The sequence below is a fragment of the Chelonia mydas genome, chromosome 3, assembly GCF_015237465.2.
Source record: "Chelonia mydas isolate rCheMyd1 chromosome 3, rCheMyd1.pri.v2, whole genome shotgun sequence".
In the NCBI taxonomy this organism is placed as follows: domain Eukaryota; kingdom Metazoa; phylum Chordata; order Testudines; family Cheloniidae; genus Chelonia; species Chelonia mydas.
The window spans coordinates 100,787,826-100,809,902 of NC_057851.1; the positions used below are offsets into that span (position 1 = coordinate 100,787,826).

Below are 22,077 nucleotides of genomic sequence, written 5' to 3' on the forward strand. Positions count from 1 at the left end.
CTCTGTCTGGAGAATTTAGTAATGTTGCAGATGAGGAGGAGAGCCGCTTGTTAATGACTGGATCAACATGTTTCGAGAGGTTCATTGTTGAAACAGACCGCCTGTCTGGATCTAAAACAAACGGAGATAATGCTAATTGACAGCCCACATGCAATAATGGAACTTCCTAGCACACTAATGGGAGGAAAATATAGGACTAGAGAATTTCTGCTCTATCACTAAAACTTTAAAAATAGAAAGGACTTCTCAGTGGACATTTTACAGATGACTTAAAGACTTGGCACAAGACTATTTAATTTAAATTGCAGGTAAATAAACTGATATCCTGGATGTTTTTCATTCAATCAAGCTGTGATCCAAGGTTTCAAATGGAAGATCTGAATGGGCAGCTAACAAACAAGATGAGATTTTAATGTTCACTTCACTGCACTTGCAGATAGGTTTTGCTCTAGGCTCAGATGAAATGGAAAATTACAGGGAATCTGTATCATGTTTAATGCTCTGGTCCACCTTTTCAAGACCTTGTTATAAAGCAAGAAAGTCCTTAGCATCACTTGAATCACAGATGATATTCAGCAGGGTACTGTTGTGAACCAGGAGATCAATATCCAGAACATATAAAAATAGAAGATAAAGTAGAGGAGGAAGAAAGCTAGCACACAAGACAAATGAGAATGGGCACAAGAGGAATTCAAAGATAAGGCTAAAAGCCAAAGTGTTCTGTATAGGTAGTATACTCCATATCAGAGAAAGTGATTTTTCCACCTACACTGTACAAAGACAAAGCTAGTCAGTCCCAAACTGCATGTGATTTAACAGACAAAGAAAATAAATGCTGTGTAGGAGACTAAAAAAATATTTGTACTTCACATGCTTTGTCTATGACACCAAAGGGCTTTATTTTGCCTTTCTTTATGCTTTGTGGCTTTCAGAATGCAGCATCACACTACATCACCCGCCTGTTCAAGTCATGCAAAATCAGCATTCCCATCCTGCTAAGAATGTTTTCGATATTTCAAGAGTACTGAAAAAGTGATTGTACACAATCCAAAGAGGTTGGCAATAGCAGAAGAAAATTAGGAACTAGGACAAAAAAAGCAATATATAGGTATTCTCTGCTCCAAAATATTTTGGGGAAAAATGAATGCATAAATTAAATCTCTTCCAAGGTAGATTTTTGTTTGGGAAACTGACAATTACTCACAAGAAGAGCAGAAACTCAGTTCCGCTCTTGCTTAGACTTATGGCCCCAATTCACCAAAGCACTTTAAGCATGTATTTAAGTTCATCCATAGGCATCCATAGGATGGAGCACCCACGGGGAAAAAATGGTGGGTGCTGAGCACCCACCGGCAGCCCCCTGATCAGTGCCTCTCCCTCCCCGCAGTGCCTCCTGCTCACTATCAGGCCTGCCAATCAGCGCCTCCACCTCCGTCCCACGTCCACTGCCTGCCACAGATCAGCTGTTTTGCAGCATCAGGAGGTGCTGGGGGGGGGGAAGTAAGGAAGAGTGAGGGCGCAGCGCGCTCAGGGGGGCAGAACTGGGCGGGAAGAGGCGGGAGGGGGGGTGCAGCGGGGGTGGGAAGAAGCAGGAGAGGTGGGGCCTTGGGAGAAGTGGTGGAGTGGGGGCAGGGCCTGTGCATAGCCGGGGGGAGCACCTCCTGGCAGATTAGAAACTCAGTGCCTATGAGTTCATCATTAGGCTGCAAAGCACTTAGACCCAGATTTTAAAGGTATTTAGGCATTGCTGCACTCAGTGTTGCAATACCTACCCAATTCAAGAGCCTAGGTCTCATTTTCAAAAGGGATTTAGGCACTTAGGTACCAAAATCCCATTGACAGTCAATGAAGTGTTGTTGTAGCCATGTCAGTTTCAGGATACTAGAGAGACAAGGTGGGGGAGGTAATATCTTTTATTGGGCCAAGTTGAGTTGGTGAGAGAGAAGCTTTCGAGCTACACAGTACCTGAGAAAGAGCTCTGTGCAGCTTGACAGCTTGTTTCTCTCACCAACAAAAGTTGCTCCAATAAAAGATATTACCTCACGAACCCTAAATCCCTTCTGAAAATGAGACTTAGGCTCCAAAATCAGCTAGGTGTTGCAATGCTGAATGTAGTAATGCCTAAATACCTTTAAAAATCTAGGCCTTAGCACATAATGATTTCCAGTTGAAGTCAATGGGAGTTTAACCTGTCCTTAACTGCTTTGCTGAATCAAGATCTATATGTCTAAATAACCTTGACAATACTGAAGATGACATTTTCTCAGAGATTATCTACACTTGAGTAATGCTTTCATTATACTGAGCACATCAACATTCGATACGCATGTTACCACCTACATATATGTAAATATAGTTGTTGTGGACAAACTGGTTTTGCATGAAAATCTCCACTAGTCATTTTAATGGAAGAGTTCCCCATACCAGTGGTGGAGTATACAGGACAGGCCTTGGGGATGAAACGGGAAAGGATTTTTTAAATTTGATTTTTCATCCACTGCCACAGAGCAATTGGTTTTCTCTTTTGCTTTATCTAATCTCAGCAGGATTCAAAAAGGGACTGGATGTTCACATGGATAACAAAAATATCCAGAGTTAGAATTGTTAGCGCTGAGAGTATTGGAAAAGATAAAAACCTCAAGTTTCAGAGTTTAAGACGCTCTTAACCACTGGGAATAGGATGAAACATTCACGGGGGGGCAGATTACCCCACACCTGCCTACTGTGCGGTTTTTTGCATCTTCCTCCAAAGCATTTGTTGCTAGTCAGTATTGGAGACAGGATACTGGACTTAATGGGCGTTGCGTCTGACCTAGTATGGCAATTCCTATGTTCCTTGGCAGTTCTCCAATAGCAATCTCTATGTGTGGGTGCGGTGGAGAACTAAGACCTAATATCTTGTTCTGGTCATGTGAGAACACAGTGTATGTTATTCCACCAACAGTGTACACTGTAGCTGCCACACAGGATGTATAAAGCAAGCATAAGCAGCATTTTGGAGATGAGAAACAACAGCAGAAAGAGCATCTACTCGAGAAAGTCTCTCTTAAATCAGTCCTGCCATCCAGCCCTCATAAATCCATGCAGTTCGTGAAGACTATTCTTCAATGGATGCCATTCACTTGGAAGAATTCTGTGTGAATGGCCATTGCATACAAAACCTGCCAACATAGAATAGGCCAAGCACCATTTGTTGGCTAGAGTTGTGGTACCATGTTTTAAAACATTATTTGCGCAAAATAGCAGCCAATGCAACTGACCTGCTGCTGAGAAGAGGTGCAGAATAAATATAAATAACTATCTTTCACATACAGTATGCAAAAAGTAAAAGAAAGCCAAAATACCACCCAAAATATGTACTCAAATTAGATCTCATTGAATTTCAGAAGATCATTTTTAATTGGTTAATATTCTTTGTAACCCAAACCAACATGATACAGTATACAGTACACTGTGTACAGTAGTTTAGTGAATTGTGCCAAATCCTTTAAGTCAGCCAGTAATACTTCTCTATACTTAAAAAAACACTAGGGGGTAACAACTGTTCTAACCTATGTAGTATGATGTTAAGCATGCACTGTCTCTAAGTGATGTTGGTTTAGAGGTCATCAAATAGTTACTAGTCCTATTTCTTGAGGAGCTAGCTACATGTGGAGGAATCAACAAACCACAGTGATTTATGTACCGGGTTTTCTAGCACCACCCAGAGATCTGACGTGGTGCTCCAGGCCTGCTAAATCGAGAAAGGTGAATGATGATTCAACAAAATAACCTAGGGACAGAATGCAAGACAAATGATTTTTCAAAATAAAGCAAAATAAAAAGCAAATGAGTTATACAAAGATAAGCAAAGCAAGAAGTGGAACATTTTATGGAAAAATAACTGTTTACTGAATTTTACAGTACAATAAAATAGATGTAATACGACTATTTCTTGTCCTTATTTGGTGACCAGATTGGTAAACACATTATTTCCTTCGAGATAAAAGAATGCAATACTTATTAAAGTGTATGCATTAAAGGGAGAATAGATTTCTAATATATATACACCATTTTCTGGTGCAAGAATCCATCAAGGACACATCTGAATTCTCTTCTTCAGTTTGAGGCATACTTTAACAGGGTACATACACATTATTAAATCAGTAAATGCAGATTCAGTTAGAGAAGACAGTTATGGGATAGATCTTCAACACAGCTACCCCCTGATACTTGACAACCTATAACTTGTTACACTTTACGTTTTGCCCACTTCCAATTTCTCCTGAAGAAAGTGGAGAAAATATCCACCAAATTTTATGTGTTTTGCCAAGTAAGGTACTAAATATAATACAGCAGGTTTCAAAGAACATTTTCCCTTCCTATTTGTATTTTTTAGCTTAAAATTCGTATTTTATAATTTCCACCAGAAATCCTTAAAATAATTTTCTCTTGCTGTCCTCTGGTACCTGACACTTCCATACAGTAACTTGTAGCTGATTAGTGACACAGCGCATGCACACACACAAGTGCACACAAACACTAGCAAAGCAGCAGAAGTGAGCAGTTTTAGATATAGATGGAATTACAGGGTTAGTCAATTGCTCAATGATGTTTAAGCTTTAGCTGAATTTCCCCTTGCTCCTTCTTAGCCAAGCAGAGTGTTAAAAAACCATGCCAGTCTTCAAAACAATGCTAGGATCATGAATAAAGAACTTGAACTAATTAACAATGCATTACCTTCTTCTTTATGGGAACAAAGTATATCATACAGACCAGGAGCTTGGATGAGAAACTGGATCTCCCCCTTTACCTGTATTATTAATGCTGCTGCTTCTTTGAAGAGGTCCTCCCCAGGACCACCTGTTTTGCTTTTGTTTGGGCTTCTGGCTCCTCTCGATTGTACGGCGTACGACAGCTTCATGTCGTTCCTGCAGCACAACAGAAGAATGTATGAATATGTTTGGATGCTGCTCGGTTTTTAACGAACATTTCCATCACGCTGCACACTGTCTTCCCCCTGGACAAAATGTACCAGTCATCTTGGAGTCAAATGCAAATTGATAGGCAGTGCTTCATGAAAATTCCACTCAAAGAACTGAGCTAATGTCAAAGCAGAGCTTTATGGTAATTACAAAAATGTAACTGTGAAAATAGGAGGTCTGCTTAAGACCAGTAACAATGCACATATTATTTATATTACAGTAGCTCCTAACTAAAACTGGTACCCTCTCATGCTAGGCACTGTACATGAGAGAGAGTCCCTGTCCTGAATTTCCTACAATCTAAGTGGATGTCTATGCTGCAACCGGAGATTTGATTGTTGCTCAGGTAGGCATACTTCCACTAGCTGTAGTCTAGATCACACAGCTAAAAATAGCAATGAAGAGGCAATGGCATGAACCCCAGTGTTGTCAAGCAACCCAGGGCTTAGGGCTCGTTTGTACAGCCCATGCTACTGCATCTTCTCTGCTTTCTTTAGTCATTCTAGCTAGATAAAAGCCAGCCCAGGAACACCTATATGAGCTGTAATCACACTTCTGATTGCAGTAGACATACTCTACATGGACAAGACAAGCAAAAGGTGGGAGGGAAAGCAGAGAGGTGAGCTGACTTGCTCACGGGTCACACAGCAAGTAGCTACCAGCTCATTCACCATGCAGTTAAGCAGAAACAAATTTATTATTAAATCTACACTTACTGTACTTTCTCACATTCCTGACAGTTTCTGAATTAGACACTTAGTATTTAACTATGGTCACACTGAATCACTAGCAACCTACTATCAATATTACAGGTACCAGAAAATTCACTTTTCTACAGAGTTTTAAATTTTGATTTTCAGGTCAGTTTGGGCTCTGCTGTACCTTACCAGAGACGTATTTTAAAACATACATATTATTGGACTGGGGAGATCAGTTTTGTAGAGGGACCAATAAAAAGTTGTATCAGTGCAGACACAGCTAAAAAAAAAAAAAAGTTAAAGTTAAAAAAGCCTTCCTTTTGCAACGTACCCCACATTAACCTTGACTCACATTCCAACCTTACTGCTAATTTTTAAATGACATATTGGTCAATTTGTTGCTACATCATTTAGTGGAGAGTAAGTTGCCTGAACGACTGTATGGAATGCCCTCTTACCTTGTCCTCTTCTATTCTCTGCTTTCGTTTTTCCTCTACTGCAGCTCGCCTTCTCTCTTCTTTTAGCCTCTGTTCTTCTAACTTCTTTTTGCGCTCCTCCAGCTGTTTTTCATAATGCTGCCGTGCCCTCTCTTCTTTTTCTAACCAGACTGATTCTCTTGCAGCTAAAAGAAAAGTAGACATAAAATGTAAATATACTCTACCGTTTAGAATAGTAACACACAGTCTAGGCTGCTCATTATTGGTTGAACTTACCAACTTGTTTTTTAAAATCATATGTATTTCCCAACCAAGCTTTATGATGTCCTCAGAGTACATTTACTTAGGTTGCACACTAACCTCTGTGCTCATACTTCAATTACTCTATAATATCAACATCAGAATTGGAAATAATGAAACTAAGGTCTCAGAAAATCTGACTTATGCAAATGATTCCAGGCCACTTTAAAACTCTGGAACTAATATTTATATTGTGTCCCACACTTAGAGACAATCCTCATTACTGTTTCATATACTGGGCCTCACAGCAGACAAAAAAGCTATGCTCAGTTGCATTAAGTTTCAAAAGTGAAACTGTAAAAGCAACAGGCCTTTGTTTATGTAAAAGCCTCAGATAATAATACTTCACAACAAAGCTAAGTTTGACATAGGTTCCATGCAAAACTACAGATCACTCTAGATGTGAGAAGCAAAGTTCGTGCAATTTAAACATGTGACAAATGTGGACTGAGTTCTGTGTTTCAATAAATTCTGAAATCAGGCTAATTTAGTGTGGTTTCACATTTCATAGTTAGTATTTCCTACAACTCTACTCATGATTCCCACTGGCAATATATAATGAAGGTGTGAGATTCAACTGGATAATAATACATGATACTTTTCTGCATCCATTCAATTCTAAAAGAATATTAACCCCGATCACCTGCCCACTGTTTATCTACCTGCAGTATAACAGGAGGGTCAATACAGTACTCCAGTATAATAAAAGTGGTAGGCATCGCAGTCTTAGGACCTCATCTAATTCCAACTGACTTCAGTGGGAGCTGGACTGGCCCTTAATGACCAGATCTAAGTCAGCAGCTATCTGTTATTCTATGAGGTAACAAATTAGCCACGGGAGAATCAGGAACTAAGGTGAGCATGCCTTAACTAGCTAAGTATCACTGGTTTTGAAAAGTCCCCAACAGCTTGTTTCAGAAGTGTTAACTGACCCGAATGTGCCATGGAGTTGAACTTAACTCTGCACAATTGACTGTTTATATATGTCCCGTCCAGAATGTAGGTCCAAAATGGGGTCTGCTTTAAACTGTTACAATCTGATAAGAATGAACTTTTCCTACAGCTGTCATGAAAGTTACAGATCCCAGGATTTCCATTTGTTTATTTTTTTAAATATCCATGACATTTGACAATTTCAGAACTTTCTGCATATTGATGAGCATGTATGTGTATGTGTGTATACATGAAGGTAATACTGCAACAAATGTTATTGAAATTTGTGTAGCAGGCTGATAAAGAGTAGGGGCTCACTGATTACACTGAGGCAACATAGAGGACCAACCCACTGAGCTGTCAGAAAGAGCTTTAATTTCCCAGGGTGTCAGGAGGCTCTCCTTCTAGGTTAGAAAAGGCAATTTTTAAATGTAATTAAAACTGTCTGCACAAAAGTTTGTCCCAGGATGGTAACACAGCGCATACCTTATTATTTTTGTTAGTTACAAATGTATACCAAAAAGAAAAATAAAAACTATTTACAAGTTCAAAACAACAGCTGTGACTTTTGATTGTTATGATAATTCTATTACTTTTGCTCGTCACCATCATCTCCCTGTTGAGTTTTCCGGAGAACTGCCAGCAACAAATCATGCTTGCATTCTAAACTTTGTGTGTATGCACACATGTATTCTCCCTCCCACTCAAGATCTACAGCTAACGAATATATTGTTTAAGTACATTTCAGTCCTGGAGTCTCCACCTGATGAAAATAGCTTCTTTCCATATCAGCTTTTCAAACACTGCAGAGAAAAATGGGTGGCACCATCTTTTAAATACACCTCTACCCCAATCGAACGCGACCTGATAGAACACGAATTTGGATAGAATGCAGTAAAGCAGCGCTCTGGGGGGTGGGGCTGCGTGGTCCGGCAGATCAGTGTGTCAACGTGTCTGTCCCCGACACGTTGCTCTGAGCGGCGTGTTAAGGGTGCCGGGCCGGAGCCGAGGGGTCTCGGGGTGTTGGATAGGGCGTGGGAGTCTCGGGGGGCCTGTCAGGGGGCAGGGGTGTGGATAGGGATGGAGGCATCTCTGGAGGGGGCGATCAGGGGTCAAGGAGCAGGGGGGCTTAGATACGGTGTGGGGTCTTGGGAGGGGTGGTTAGGGGCAGGGGTATCTGAAGGGGAAAGTCAGGGGACAAGGAACGAGTGGGGGTTGGATGGGTCGGGGGTTCTGAGGGGTCAGTCGGGGCAGGAAGTGACTATTAATAATGGAAATGCTCGAGGTCAAAGCGAATTCGATATAACGCGGTTTCACCTATAACATGGTAAGATTTTCTGGCTCCCGAGGACTGCATTATATCGGGATAGAGGTGTATATAATCTCACTGTATATGCAAAATAGCAGGGACTGTTTTGAATAGGAATGATATTTGCTCAACCTGTCACAAGCAATCAGATCATTCTACTGCAAGGATGAGGCCAAAAACATAGCAAGGCAAGAATAGAAATTGTGCAAAGACATTTAGCTGGGAAAATTTCATCGACAATAAACTCTACAGCTATGTGGTTAATGTAGATATCAACAGGTTAAAAAAAAATCAAACACCTGTAGAGGCAAAATAGCATACAAGACTCAGCAGAATATAAGTGCGCTGAACATAAAAATGTATTCTTTTTCTGCACGGGCTTGGATCTCTGGCTTGAAAGAAGCAGTTGAATAACAGAGTAGCAAGACTGGATAACCCACAGACCAACAAGCTCAATTATCTTTATTGAAGTCTTGGGACATAACAGAATGTATGAAACAATAGACCTAGGAATACATTGTCTCTTAACACAGAGGAAACAGTTGCTATTGTAATGAGTACATTTAATCTGGCACATTTTTGAGATATGTGGGTTTAGCCATGTATATGTAGTTTCTTCATAGGTCTGAGGGTCTCATGAACAGATTCTAACAAGAGTCTAAGACATGAAGCCACATTTTGTCTCTGAGTTTAACTATCTGTGGTATATACATATATATATATATATAGCCAATATATAGGGCCAATCTCTGTAATATCTAAGTGCACATCAATAGGGTGGAGATAAAATCTTTAATTCTTACAAACTGATCTATTTCAAATAATCTTGATAGTGGGACAGCATCTGGGAAAGAAAATAGTCCTTCCAGTAGGCTAAAACAAGACACTTGTGGGACACTGTGTGAAGGCATTTGTCTAAACTTTTCTGGAAAAAAAAATCCCTCCAAAAACAACAAGAAAAAAAATCTGATTCTGAAATAGAGAGACAAAAAATACAGCAAATACTCCAGCCCCCCTTTCTTCTCCCAAGATGAACAGCAGTCTTTGCTGGTTGATTTCAGCACTGATATTCACTGAGATCAGCAAAGGATCACCTAAGGGAGAGTTTCATCTGTTTGTACTGACAAGCTTATTAACAGGCCCTGATGAAGAATGTCTTGTCTGAATAGAAAAGGAGGACTTGCGTCACCTTAGAGACTAACAAATGTATTTGAGCATAAGCTTTCGTGAGCTACAGCTCACTTCATCGGATGCATTCAGTGGAAAATACAGTGGGGGCACAGAGAACATGAAACAATGGGTGTTACCATACACACTGTAAGGAGAGGTTTCAGAGTAGCAGCCGTGTTAGTCTGTATTCACAAAAAGAAAATGAGTACTTGTGGCACCTTAGAGACTAACCAATTTAGCGATCACTTAAGATGAGCTAATACCAGCAGGAGAGCTGGGGGGAACCTTTTGTAGTGATAATCAAGGTGGGCCATTTCCAGCAGTTGACAAGAACGTCTGAGGAACAGTGTGGGGGGGTGGGGGGGAATAAACATGGAGAAATAGTTTTACTTTGTGTAATGACTCATCCACTCCCAGTCTCTATTCAAGCCTAAGATAATTGTATCCCGTTTGCAAATTAATTCCAATTCAGCAGTCTCTCGTTGGAGTCTGTTTTTGAAGTCTTTTTGTTGAAGAATTGTCACTTTTAGGTCTCTAATCGAGTGACCAGAGAGACTGAAGTGTTCTCCGACTGTTTTTTGAACGTTATAATTCTTGAAGTCTGATTTGTGTCCATTTATTCTTTTATGTAGAGACTGTCCAGTTTGACCAATGTACACGGCAGAGGGGCATTGCTGGCACATGATGGCATACATCACATTGGTGGATGTGCAGGTGAACGAGCCTCTGACAGTGTGGCTGATGTGATTAGGCCCTATGATGGTGTCCCCTGAATAGATATGTGGACACAGTTGGCAATGGGCTTTGTTGCAAGGATAGGTTCCTGGGTTAGTGGTTCTGTTGTGTGGTGTGTGGTTGCTGGTGAGTATTTGCTCCAGGTTGGAGGGCTGTCTGTAAGCAAGGCCTGGCCTGTCTCCCAAGATCTGTGAGAGTGATGGGTCATCCTTCAGGATAGACTGTAGATCCTTGATGATGCGTTGGAGAGGTTTTAGTTGGGGGCTGAAGGTGATGGCTAGTTGCGTTCTGTTATTTTCTTTGTTGGGCCTGTCCTGTAGTAGGTGACTTCTGGGTACTCTTCTGGCTCTGTCAATCTGTTCTTTCACTTCAGCAAGTGGGTATTGTAGTTTTAAGAATGCTGTCAGCATAGTCTGTGTGGTATATAGATTGTAATGGATTTTTTACCTTCAGTCCTTTTGGTATGATGTCCATCTGTTTGCATTTGGAGAGGAAGATGATGTCTGTCTGTATCTGTACGAGTTTTTTCATGAAGTTGAGAGATTTCCACTCCATACGGCTAAATTCAGTGCCTTGCATAATGACAGGTTTCAGAGTAGCAGCCGTGTTAGTCTGTATTTTCCACTGAATGCATCCGATGAAGTGAGCTGTAGCTCACGAAAGCTTATGCTCAAATAAATTGGTTAGTCTCTAAGGTGCCACAAGTCCTCCTTTTCTTTTTGCGAATACAGACTAACACGGCTGCTACTCTGAAACTTGTCTGGATAGATAAGTGGACAGAGTCCTGAATGGCTCATTAGACCCTGAAGCCATGTCCACAAGAAGTATTACAGAACAATTAAGATGGTTATCCTGGATTCTCTGACCTTTTACAGATGACTCTTGTGATCACCTATTCCAAGCTCTTTCATGGCTCCTCTATCACATTCAATTTCCGTTCCTCATCTTCAAAGCACTGTAAAATTCTGCTTTGGACTACATTTCAGTACTTGTAGCCCACACCTCTGTCAACACCTACTGCCCTCTCTTCTAATCCATACTCTGCCACCTTCTTCTAGCTTAGCGTGATTTTACTCTGAAAATTGATCATGCAAAAACAGCATAAGTGCTGGAAGTAGGGTGCTGCTGCACTCCCTGGCTCGAAGCGGTTTCCATCATATACATGGTTTACAGTTTGGTTCAGTGGCTCTCAGCACCCCCACTGCACAAATTGTTCCAGCACCTGTGAAAAACACTATCATATTACTCACTAAGTTGGATCTTTTGTGGATTCAGAGTCATACTGGTTTATTTTATTGACAAATCTAAGTATTTCTGTTTTTATTTGTTAACAGTGAAAAGCCAACACAGTTAAGAGTTGCATCTCTTAACTGAAAAGGAGGACTTGTGGCACCTTACAGACTAACCAATTTATTTGAGCATAAGCTTTCGTGAGCTACAGCTCACTTCACTGGATGCATACTGTGGAAAATATACACGATGTTTTTATACACACAGACCATGAAAAAATGGGTGTTTATCACTACAAAAGGTTTTCTCGCCATCACCTTCAGCCCCCAACTAAAACCCCTCCAATGCATTATCAAGGATCTACAACCTATCCTGAAGGATGACCCAACACTCTCACAAATCTTGGGAAACAGGCCAGTCCTTGCCTATAGACAGCCCCCCAACCTGAAGCAAATACTCACCAGCAACCACACACCACACAACAGAACCACTAACCCAGGAACTTATCCTTGCAACAAAGCCCGTTGCCATCTGTGCCCACATATCTATTCAGTGGACACCATCATAGGGCCTAATCACATCAGCCACACTATCAGAGGCTCGTTCACCTGCACATCCACCAATGTGATGTATGCCATCATGTGCCAGCAATGCCCCTTTGCCTTGTATATTGGTCAAACTGGACAGTCTCTACATAAAAGAATAAATGGACACAAATCAGATGTCAAGAATTCTAACATTCATAAACCAGTCAGAGAACACTTCAATCTCCCTGGTCACGCGATTACAGACATGAAAGTTGCGATATTACAACAGAAAAACTTCAGAAACAGACTCCAAAGAGAGATTGCTGAATTGGAATTAATTTGCAAATTGGATACAATTAACTTAGGCTTGAATAGAGACTGGGAATGGTTGATTCATTATAAAAAGTAACCTATTTCCCCTTGTTTATTCCTTCCCCCCCACCCCCCCCACACTGTTCCTCAGACATTCTTGTTAAACCCTGGATTTGTGCTGGAAATGGCCCACCTTAATTAGCATACACATTGTAAGGAGAGTGATCACTTTAGATAAGCTATTACCAACAGGAGAGTCGGGGGGGGGGGGGGGGGGCAGGGAGAAAACCTGGATTTGTGCTGGAAATGGCCCACCTTGATTATCATGCACATTGTAAGGAGAGTGATCACTTTAGATAAGCTATTACCAGCAGGAGAGTGGGGTGGGGGGGAGAGAAAACCTTTTGTAGTGATAAACACCCATTTTTTCATGGTCTGTGTGTATAAAAACATCTTCTGTATTTTCCACAGTATGCATCCAATGAAGCGAGCTGTAACTCACGAAAGGTTATGCTCAGATAAATTGGTTAGTCTCTAAGGTGCCACAAGTACTCCTTTTCTTTTTGAGACTACAGACTAACACGGCTGTTACTCTGAAACATCTCTTAACTGTTGCATCACAGCTGCATCTGAAGAAGCAGGGTTTTTTTACCCACAGAAGCTTATGCCCAAATAAATCTGTTAGTCTTTAAGGTGCCACCAGACTCCTTATTGTTTTTGTGGATACAGACTAACACGGCTACCCCGATACTTGACAGTTAAGAGACAGCAAACTAGACTCTATTCCTTCTTCACTCAACAACAGAATAATTATTAAATTGCATACACCGCTGCAAACCCACTGAAGGCAATGGGGATACATAGGTGTCATTATGGGCATAATTTGGAAATTGTGGGGTTGCACAGGTGTCACTAAGGGCACAATTGGGCCTGCATAACTGTTGTTACTAGGGAGGACACACAAGAAAGAAGTAACTTGCCTTGACCCTTGGAAGTCATTTTGAGTTTGTAGGACTGACAGAAAAATCGTTTTACTTTAAACTAAACATGTCTGAACTGGAAATCATTGAGAGACGTTAGCAGGGACCACCATCGTGCAATTTTAAGAGTAATTTTTTCTATTTCAATGCTACTTTTGTCTTCTCCTGGCCTAAATTTGTTGTTTTTAATGCTGTCCTGTAATAACGGGAATGCAATGTTCCATTTATGTCCTCAGTCTGTAAATCACTTCTTGTAACCCATTACTTCTAGTGAAGCTGCTACCCTTCACTTCAGACTTCCACTGTCTCCCCTATTTGTAGGTCTCATTTCTATTGCAGTAGTGCTTAGAAGACCCACTCAGTGATGTTACAGCTAAACAGAAGTTATGGGCTAGATGCAGGAATTACTGGGTGAGCTTCTTGAGCGTGTTATGCAGGAAATCAGACTAGATCATAATGGTCATAGTGGCAGTAGTCTGGGTTATCCTGTGTGTCTTGTATGTGTATCCTTTCAGGATCACATTCACAGAAAAATTGAGGATCATGGGAGAAGGAAGAAGTTTGTCCTTGGACATGTTTACCTAGATGTTCCCACTAAAGTACATATTAAACTAAAGAAATGTAGTTTTTGTGAAGAGGAGAAAAAATACTTCAGAGAGGCAGAAAATGATGGATATTTGTCCTTTTAGAGTGAAGCAGGAGTAGTCCTTCCCCTGTGCAATTTTAGGCAAATAAGTAGACTGAGTATACTTTATTTATGGAGGTTGTAGTAAGAAAACAGGTGCAGGCTCTGGCCAGCTGTGACCTATAGGGAGAGCAAGGGAAATGATGTATTTGAACTTTTAAAATTTGTTTTCTGGGAGCCAGAGGCTGAAAAAAAATTTCTGCTGAAGTCTTGGAGTAAAGCCTCCACTACCATATACACTTTCCAAGCACTGCTGGGTGGACACTGAGAATTCCCATTCGTCTTGCTAGCAACACTATCACTTGCCTCTGCCCCTAGGGATAGAGCATTTAAGCAAAAGAATATGTAAACCCTTAGAAGATATAACAAAACTCCTAAAGATCATGATAATTTTTATAACGATTCTCAGGGCTGAAAAGCTGCCAAATGAAAGAAACACACATTAGCAGCAACTTATTATAGCAGGGGTGGCCCAACCACAGCTCATAAGCCACATGTGGCTCTTTTACAGTGAAAGTGAGGCTCGCGGAGCCCCCCACACCCTCCCCCTGCATTCTCCACCTAGCAGACTGGGGAGGGGAATTTGGAACTTCTGCCCTGCAGTGGGGTGGGAGGAGAGGGGCCTAGGGGCTTCTGCCAGAGACAACTGGTGGCTGCTGAGAGTGAAGGGGGCACAACTGAAAGGTTCGCCCACCCCAACAGCTTGAGTCATGTCCCCACCAGGCACACGCCCCTGTTCCCCTCAGCGGCCCCTTCCTGCAGCTCCCAGGTGTTACCTATGCGTGGAGACATAATGGCAAACAGCTGGAGCTGCAGGGAGGGGCCGCTGCTTTAGCTCCATGGGGAGAAGCAGCAGCAAAAGCAGTGGCTCCCCCTGCAGCTCCAGCTGTTTGCTGCTGCCTCTCCTCACAGTCGCCGTTCCCAGCTTGCCAGCTCCAGCAGCTGCTGTGCTGGGAGGGGGCCTGGTGGCACCATGTTCAACTTATTCATAAATGATCTGGAGAAAGGGGCAAACAGTGAGGTGGCAAAGTTTGCAGACGATACTAAACTGCTCAAGATAGTTAAGACCAAAGCAGACTGTGAAGAACTTCAAAAAGATCTCACAAAACTAAGTGATTGGGCAACAAATGGCAAATTAAATTTAATGTGGATAAATGTAAAGTAATGCACATTGGAAAAAATAATATATACATACAATATGATGGGGGCTAATTTAGCTACAACTAATCAGGGAAGAGATCTTGGAGTCATCATGGATAGTTCTCTGAAGACGTCCACGCAGTGTGCAGCGGCAGTCAAAAAAGCGAACAGGATGTTAGGAATCATTAAAAAAGGGATTGAGAATAAGAAGGAGAATATCTTATTGCCGTTATATAAATCCATGGTACACCCACATCTTGAATACTGCGTACAGATGTGGTCTCCTCATCTCAAAAAAGATATACTGGCATTAGAAAAGGTTCAGAGAAGGGCAACTAAAATGATTAGGGGTTTGGAACTGGTCCCATATGAGGAGAGATTAAAGACACTAGGACTTTTCAGCTTGGAAAAGAGGAGACCAAGGGGGGATATGATAGAGGTATATAAAATCATGAGTGGTGTGGAGAAAGTGAATAAGGAAAAGTTATTTACTTGTTCCCATAATAGAAGAACTAGGGGCCACCAAATGAAATGAATGGGCAGCAGGTTTAAAATAAATAAAAGGAAGTTCTTCTTCACGAAGTTAGCACATGATCAACCTGTGGAACTCCTTGCCGGAGGAGGTTGTGAAGGCTAGGACTATAAGAGGGTTTAAAAGAGAACTAGATAAATTCACAGAGGTTAAGTCCATTAATGGTTATTAGCCAGGATGGGTAAGGAATGGTATCCCCAGCCTCTGTTTGTCAGAGGGTGGAGATGGATGGCAGGAGAGTGATCACTTGATCATTACCTGTTAGGTTCACTCCCTCTGGGGCACCTGGCATTGCCCACTGTCGGCAGACAGGATACTGGGCTGGATGGACCTTTGGTCTGACCCAGTATGGCCATTCTTATGTTGTTACGTGCTGGCCTCGCTGCATTACATGTCGGGCCTCAGGGCTTCAGCAGGAGCGGGGATGAAGCCCCAAGCCCAGGCAGGTGCCTCCAGTGGTGCTGAAGCCCCGAGACACCCTCCACACAGGGCTAAAGCCCTGAGCCTGGGCAGGCACGGTCCACGGGACTAAAACCCGAAGCCCCGGCAAGTGCCTCCCACAGGATTGAAGCTCCAAGACCCCCCTCTCCACAGGGCTCAAGCCAAGAGCCCTGGCAGGCGCATCCCAACTGTTGAACTTCTGAAGATTGTCATATGCGGCTCGAAGGGCCAGTAAGTTTGGCCACCCCTGGATGATAGGTTATGAGGGTAGGGCTTGAAGGCACAAAAAAATGAGAGTTCAGAATAATAGAAGGAATATTACAACTGAAGTGGACAAAAACAACCTTTTAAAAACCAACAACTAAAAAGCCACCTCTTTCCATTAACCACAAAATCCCCAAATCCTCACAAAACAAATAGCTTCTTCATTTTAATAGGAAGTTTGCTGATTGTATGTTTGGCTTGAGAGCCAATTTACCTTGTCAATTGTGGGCGTAAGTGCTAGGTTTTGTAATTTACATTAAATTACTCTTCGAAAACAATTATCTCCATGTTTGCATATACCCATACTTTTTTTCCATAACAGGCTCAATCTATCCATACTTCTAAATAAACCCATCAATTCTTTAGCAGTGATTGTTCCTAAATTAACTCTAATTAGAACCAGAATAACATTGTATCAACTGCTTTCACTCCTTCCTGGATGTGTAAAGGAAATTTTTTACAAGAATCTGAGGCTAAATTTTCTGCATCTCAGCTAAAATTAAATATATACTCCTTCCCCCTCCCCGCCATGGAAAGAAATACTGATCTAGAAACACATATAGAGATACATATTCATATTTCAAGGGATGAAAAAAGTACTAACTTTCAAAACTCAATTAAAATTTGATTTTCCTTTTTTCTCATTTCACACAAGGACTTCTCACAAACTCCTTTCCATAGCTCCCTGTGTAGAAGTGCACAGTTTGCACTCTAGTGTAAGAATTAGAGCCATTTACTCATCAATTATATTTAGACTTTGATTGGTAATGTATGAGATCATGTCACAAATGTATTGGTCCCCTTCAAAGAAAGTTTCATGATCCTGATTCCATCAAACAATGCTTATATGTTGAAAAAATAGCCGTGGAACATTTTATGTTGAATCCAGAGGGAAAAAACAAAAAACCTGCATTAAAGACTGTGCCAAACTAAGGGATAAGGTACAATGATCAAGTCATATGATACAAGGCTGCAAGGTAAGAGCATAAAAGCATGACTCAAAGGTTGAGCAAGTTATTAATAGATATTGCCTGTGTGCAAACCAGTATAACTATACTAGACTATACCCAGGAACACAATTGGACCATTATTCTTCCTCCTAACCCTTCTCTCCTCCAATATTGACAAACACTAACTTGGCAAATACAAGTTATCATATTCACAGGAGAACAATGTCTCTAATGTTTTCACCTGCCTTTTTTTAGGATTCATAAGGATGTTTTGTAGTTTAACTAGCTGAATTTTAGTGCATTTAAATTTGGTTGAAGTAGTGTCACCCCTCAAAGCCCCCCTAAAATGACCCATCAAATATAAAAAGTATGTGGACACAGCATTAAGGCTGTGATGGAAAATGACAAATCCCAGAAACTCACACATTTGTGGTGTTTTGTTCTGTAGTTATAGCACAATGGAATGAAGAAAAACTGTGTAAGTCAACATGTTGGTCTTAAAGGGATACTGTCAGTTTGAAACGAGTCAGTTCTACAAAGAAACAAAGTGAGCTTGAATTAATATGCAAACTAGATACCATTAACTTGGGTTTGAATAGACACTGGGAGTGGCTGGGTCATTACACATATTAAGTTAAGTATCCTTACACCTTCTTGTCAACTGGCTAAATGGGCCATCTTGATTATCACTACAAAAAAGTTTTTTTCTCCTGCTCGTAATAGCTCATCTTAATTAGTTAGCCTCTTACAGTTTGTATGGTAACTTCAACCTTCTCTGTATATATCTCTCTCTTCTTACTATATGTTCCATTCTATGCATTCGATGAAGTGGGCCGTAGCCCACGAAAGCTTATGCTCTAACAAATTTGTTAGTCTCTAAGGTGCCAAAAGTATTCCTGTTCTTTTTGCGGATACAGACTAATAGGGCTGCTACTCTGAAACCTGTCATTATGCGAGGCACTGAGTTTAGCCGTATGGAGTGGAAATCCATCAACTTCATGAAAAAACTCGTACAGATACAGACAGACATCTTCCCTTCCAAATGCAAAGAGATGGACATCATACCAAGAGGACTAAAGGTAAAAAATCCATTACAATCTACATATCACACAGACTATGCTGACTGTGAAACCACCTGATCAACATCCTATATAGCAAACAGGGAAAGATTAAGAATGAGCTCTCAAAACTGGATACTCAAACAAACAACCTTCCACACAAACTTCCTCATGGATAGATTTTACAAAAACTAGACAAGCCATTTACAACACACACTTTGCTTCTCTACAAAGGAAAAAGGACATTAAACTATCTAAACTACTACATGCCACAAGGAGCCACAACAGTAGTTCTCTTAACCCACCCAACAATACTGTTAATCTTTCCAGCTATCCTCTTAGCCAGGCAGAAGAGTCTGTCCTATTTCCTTTTGTCCCTCCAGGCCCACAAACATGATACAGTTCTGTGGTGACCTAGAATCCGACTTTCAATGTCTCTGACTCAAAGAATATTTCCAAGACACCTCTGAACAACATACTAACCCACAGAATCCTTCCTACCAACACTACAAAAAGAAGGATTCTGGGTGGACTCCTCCTGAAGGTCAAAACAGACAGGACTTCTACATAGACTGCTTCCGTCAACGTGCACGGGCTGAAATTGTGGAAAAGCAGCATCACTTGCCCCATAACCTCAGCTGTGCTGAACACAATGCCATCCACAGCCTAAGAAACAACTCTGACATCATAATCAAAAAGGCGGACAAAGGAGGTGCTGTTGTCGTCATGAATAAGTTGGAATATGAACAAGAGGCTGCTAGACAGCTCTCTAACTCCACATTCTACAGGCCATTATCCTCTAATCTCACTGAGGATTACCAAAAGAAACTACACCATCTGCTTAAGAAACTCCCTGAAAAAGCACAGGAACAGATCTGTGCAGACACCTGCCTAGAATACCCCTGGTTGGGGTTCTATTTGCTACCCAAGATCCATAAACCTGGAAATCCTGGACGCCTCATCATCTCCGGTGTTGGCACCCTAACAGCAGGACTGTCTGGCTATGTGGACTCTCTCCTCAGGCCCTACGCTACCAGCACTCCCAGCTGTCTTCAAGACACCACTGACTTCCTGAGGAAATTACAATCCATCGGTGATCTTCCTGAAAACACCATCCTGGCCACTATGGATGTAGAAGCCCACTACACCAACATTCCACACAAAGATGGACTACAAGCTATCAGGAACAGTATCCCCGACAATGTCACGGCAAACCTGGTGGCTGACCTTTGTGACTTTGTCCTCACCCACAATTATTTCACATTTGGGGAGAATATATACCTTCAAGTCAGCGGCACGGCTATGGGTACCTGCATGGCCCCACAGTATGCCAACATTTTTATGGCTGACTTAGAACAACGCTTCCTCAGCTCTCGTCCCCTAACGCCCCAACTCTACTTGCGCTACATTGATGACCTCTTCAATGTCTGGACCCATGGAAAAGAAGCCCTTGAGGAATTCCACCATGATTTCAACAATTTCCATCCCACCATCAACCTAGACCAATCCACACAAGCTGTCCATTTCCTGGACACTACTGTGCTAATTAGCGATGGTCACATAACCACCACACTATATCAGAAACCTACTGACTGCTATATGTATCTACATGCCTCCAGCTTCCATCCAGGACACACCACACGATCCGTTGTCTACAGCCAAGCTCTAAGATACAACCACATTTGCTCCAACCCCTCAGACAGAGACAAACACCTACAAGATCTCTATCAAGCATTCTTAAAACTACAATACCCACTTGCTGAAGTGAAAGAACAGATTGACAGAGCTAGAAGAGTACCCAGAAGTCACCTACTACAGGACAGGCCCAACAAAGAAAATAACAGAATGCCACTAGCTGTCACCTTCAGCCCCCAACTAAAACCTCTTCAGTGCATCATCAAAGATTTACAACCTATCCTGAAAAATGATCCCTCACTCTCACAAATCTTGGAAGACAGACCAGTCCTCGCTTACAGACAGCCCCCAACCTGAAGCAAATACTCTCCAGCAACCACACAACAAAAACACTAACCCAGGAACCTATCCTTGCAACAAAGCCCGATGCCAACTCTGTCCACATATTTATTCCAGTGACACCATCATAGGACCTAATCACATTATCCATGCCATCGGGGGCTTGTTCACCTGCACATCTATCAATGTGATACATGCCATCATGTGCCAGCAATGCCCCTCTGCCATGTACATTGGCCAAACCGGACAGTCTCTATGCAAAAGAATAAATGGACACAAATCTGACATCAGGAATCATAACATTCAAAAACTGGTAGGAGAACACTTCAACCTCTCTGGCCACTCAGTAAAAGACTTAAGGGTGGCAATTTTGCAACAGAAAAGCTTCAAACACAGACTCCAACAAGAAACTGCTGAGCCTGAATTAATATGCAAACTAGATACCATTAACCTGGGTTTGAATAGAGACTGGGAGTGGCTGGGTCATTACACATATTGAATCTATTTACCCACATTAAGTATCCTCACATCTTCTTGTCAACTGTCTAAATGGGCCATCTTGATTATCACTACAGAAGTTTTTTTCTCCTGCTCATAATAGCTCATCTTAATTAGTTAGCCTCTTACAGTTGGTATGGCTACTTCCAACTTCTCTCTCTATATATATATCTGTATATCTTCTTACTATATGTTCCATTCTATGCATCCGATGAAATGAGCTGTAGCCCACGAAAGCTTATGCTCAAATAAATGTGTTAGTCTCTAAGGTGCCACAAGTCCTCCTGTTCTACCAATGTGACCTAATTTCATTTTGGTGAAGTTAACTAACTCCTGAGTCACCTGCACAGTTTTTTCTTTTAAACTGTTGGTTTCTGTTAATGTTTTGCTCACCTGCTGTTTGGAAAGATGCACACAGACAACAGAGTGTGCATATACTCAGCAGGGGCATTGGGGGCAGGGTGCGTGTAGAAGAGGAGTAGGCATATGAAGGCTCATAGCTTCTTGTTGTCCATAAACTGCGGGAAGGAAGCAATGGGAAACAAAAACCAGTCTCCACTGTCCTCTGAGCTTCTCAGGTCCCCACCACCCACTTCATCCCAGCTTCTTTTCCCATTGTTCTGGCACAAACAGAGGGGGGCCTGCTGCCTCCCATCTGACATGTCTGGCTCTTGGTTTGCCACCGATGCAGAGGCAGGCCAAACTACTGCGGTCTTTTCCAATATTTCCTGCTGTGATGGCCATCTTAGATGAGCAGATTATTTGAGTGGAGATTCTCTAGCATTCAGTATTTTTCTAGTTTTCTATCGATTCTGACTTTACAGAATTGACACCACCAAAAGCCTTCTCCTCTTCACAGAATTCCACCTTAACTCAGCTGTCACAAATCTGCATTCTTTGTCTCCTAGACGCTGATCACCTTTCTGTGACATTAGCGATA

At 41.7% G+C, this 22,077-nt stretch overlaps 1 protein-coding gene across 29 annotated transcripts in view; it reads right to left on the reverse strand.

Annotated features, from left to right (window-relative positions):
• MAP7 (microtubule associated protein 7) overlaps window positions 1–22,077 on the reverse strand; it is a 199,590-nt gene that overhangs the window by 40,792 nt on the left and 136,721 nt on the right. For 12 of the 29 annotated variants that reach the window (XM_043542998.1, XM_043542994.1, XM_027820551.3 and 9 more), the window contains exons 4-6: window positions 6,121–6,284; window positions 4,793–4,910; window positions 1–111 (exon numbers count right to left, since the gene is read on the reverse strand). In XM_043542998.1, the coding sequence (XP_043398933.1) occupies window positions 1–111; window positions 4,793–4,910; window positions 6,121–6,284 (393 nt within the window). Of the gene's footprint in view, window positions 112–3,685; window positions 3,773–4,792; window positions 4,911–6,120; window positions 6,285–22,077 lie in introns of all 29 variants that reach the window. The other 17 variants (XR_006289615.1, XM_043542983.1, XM_043542992.1 and 14 more) reach the window with 2 other exon arrangements.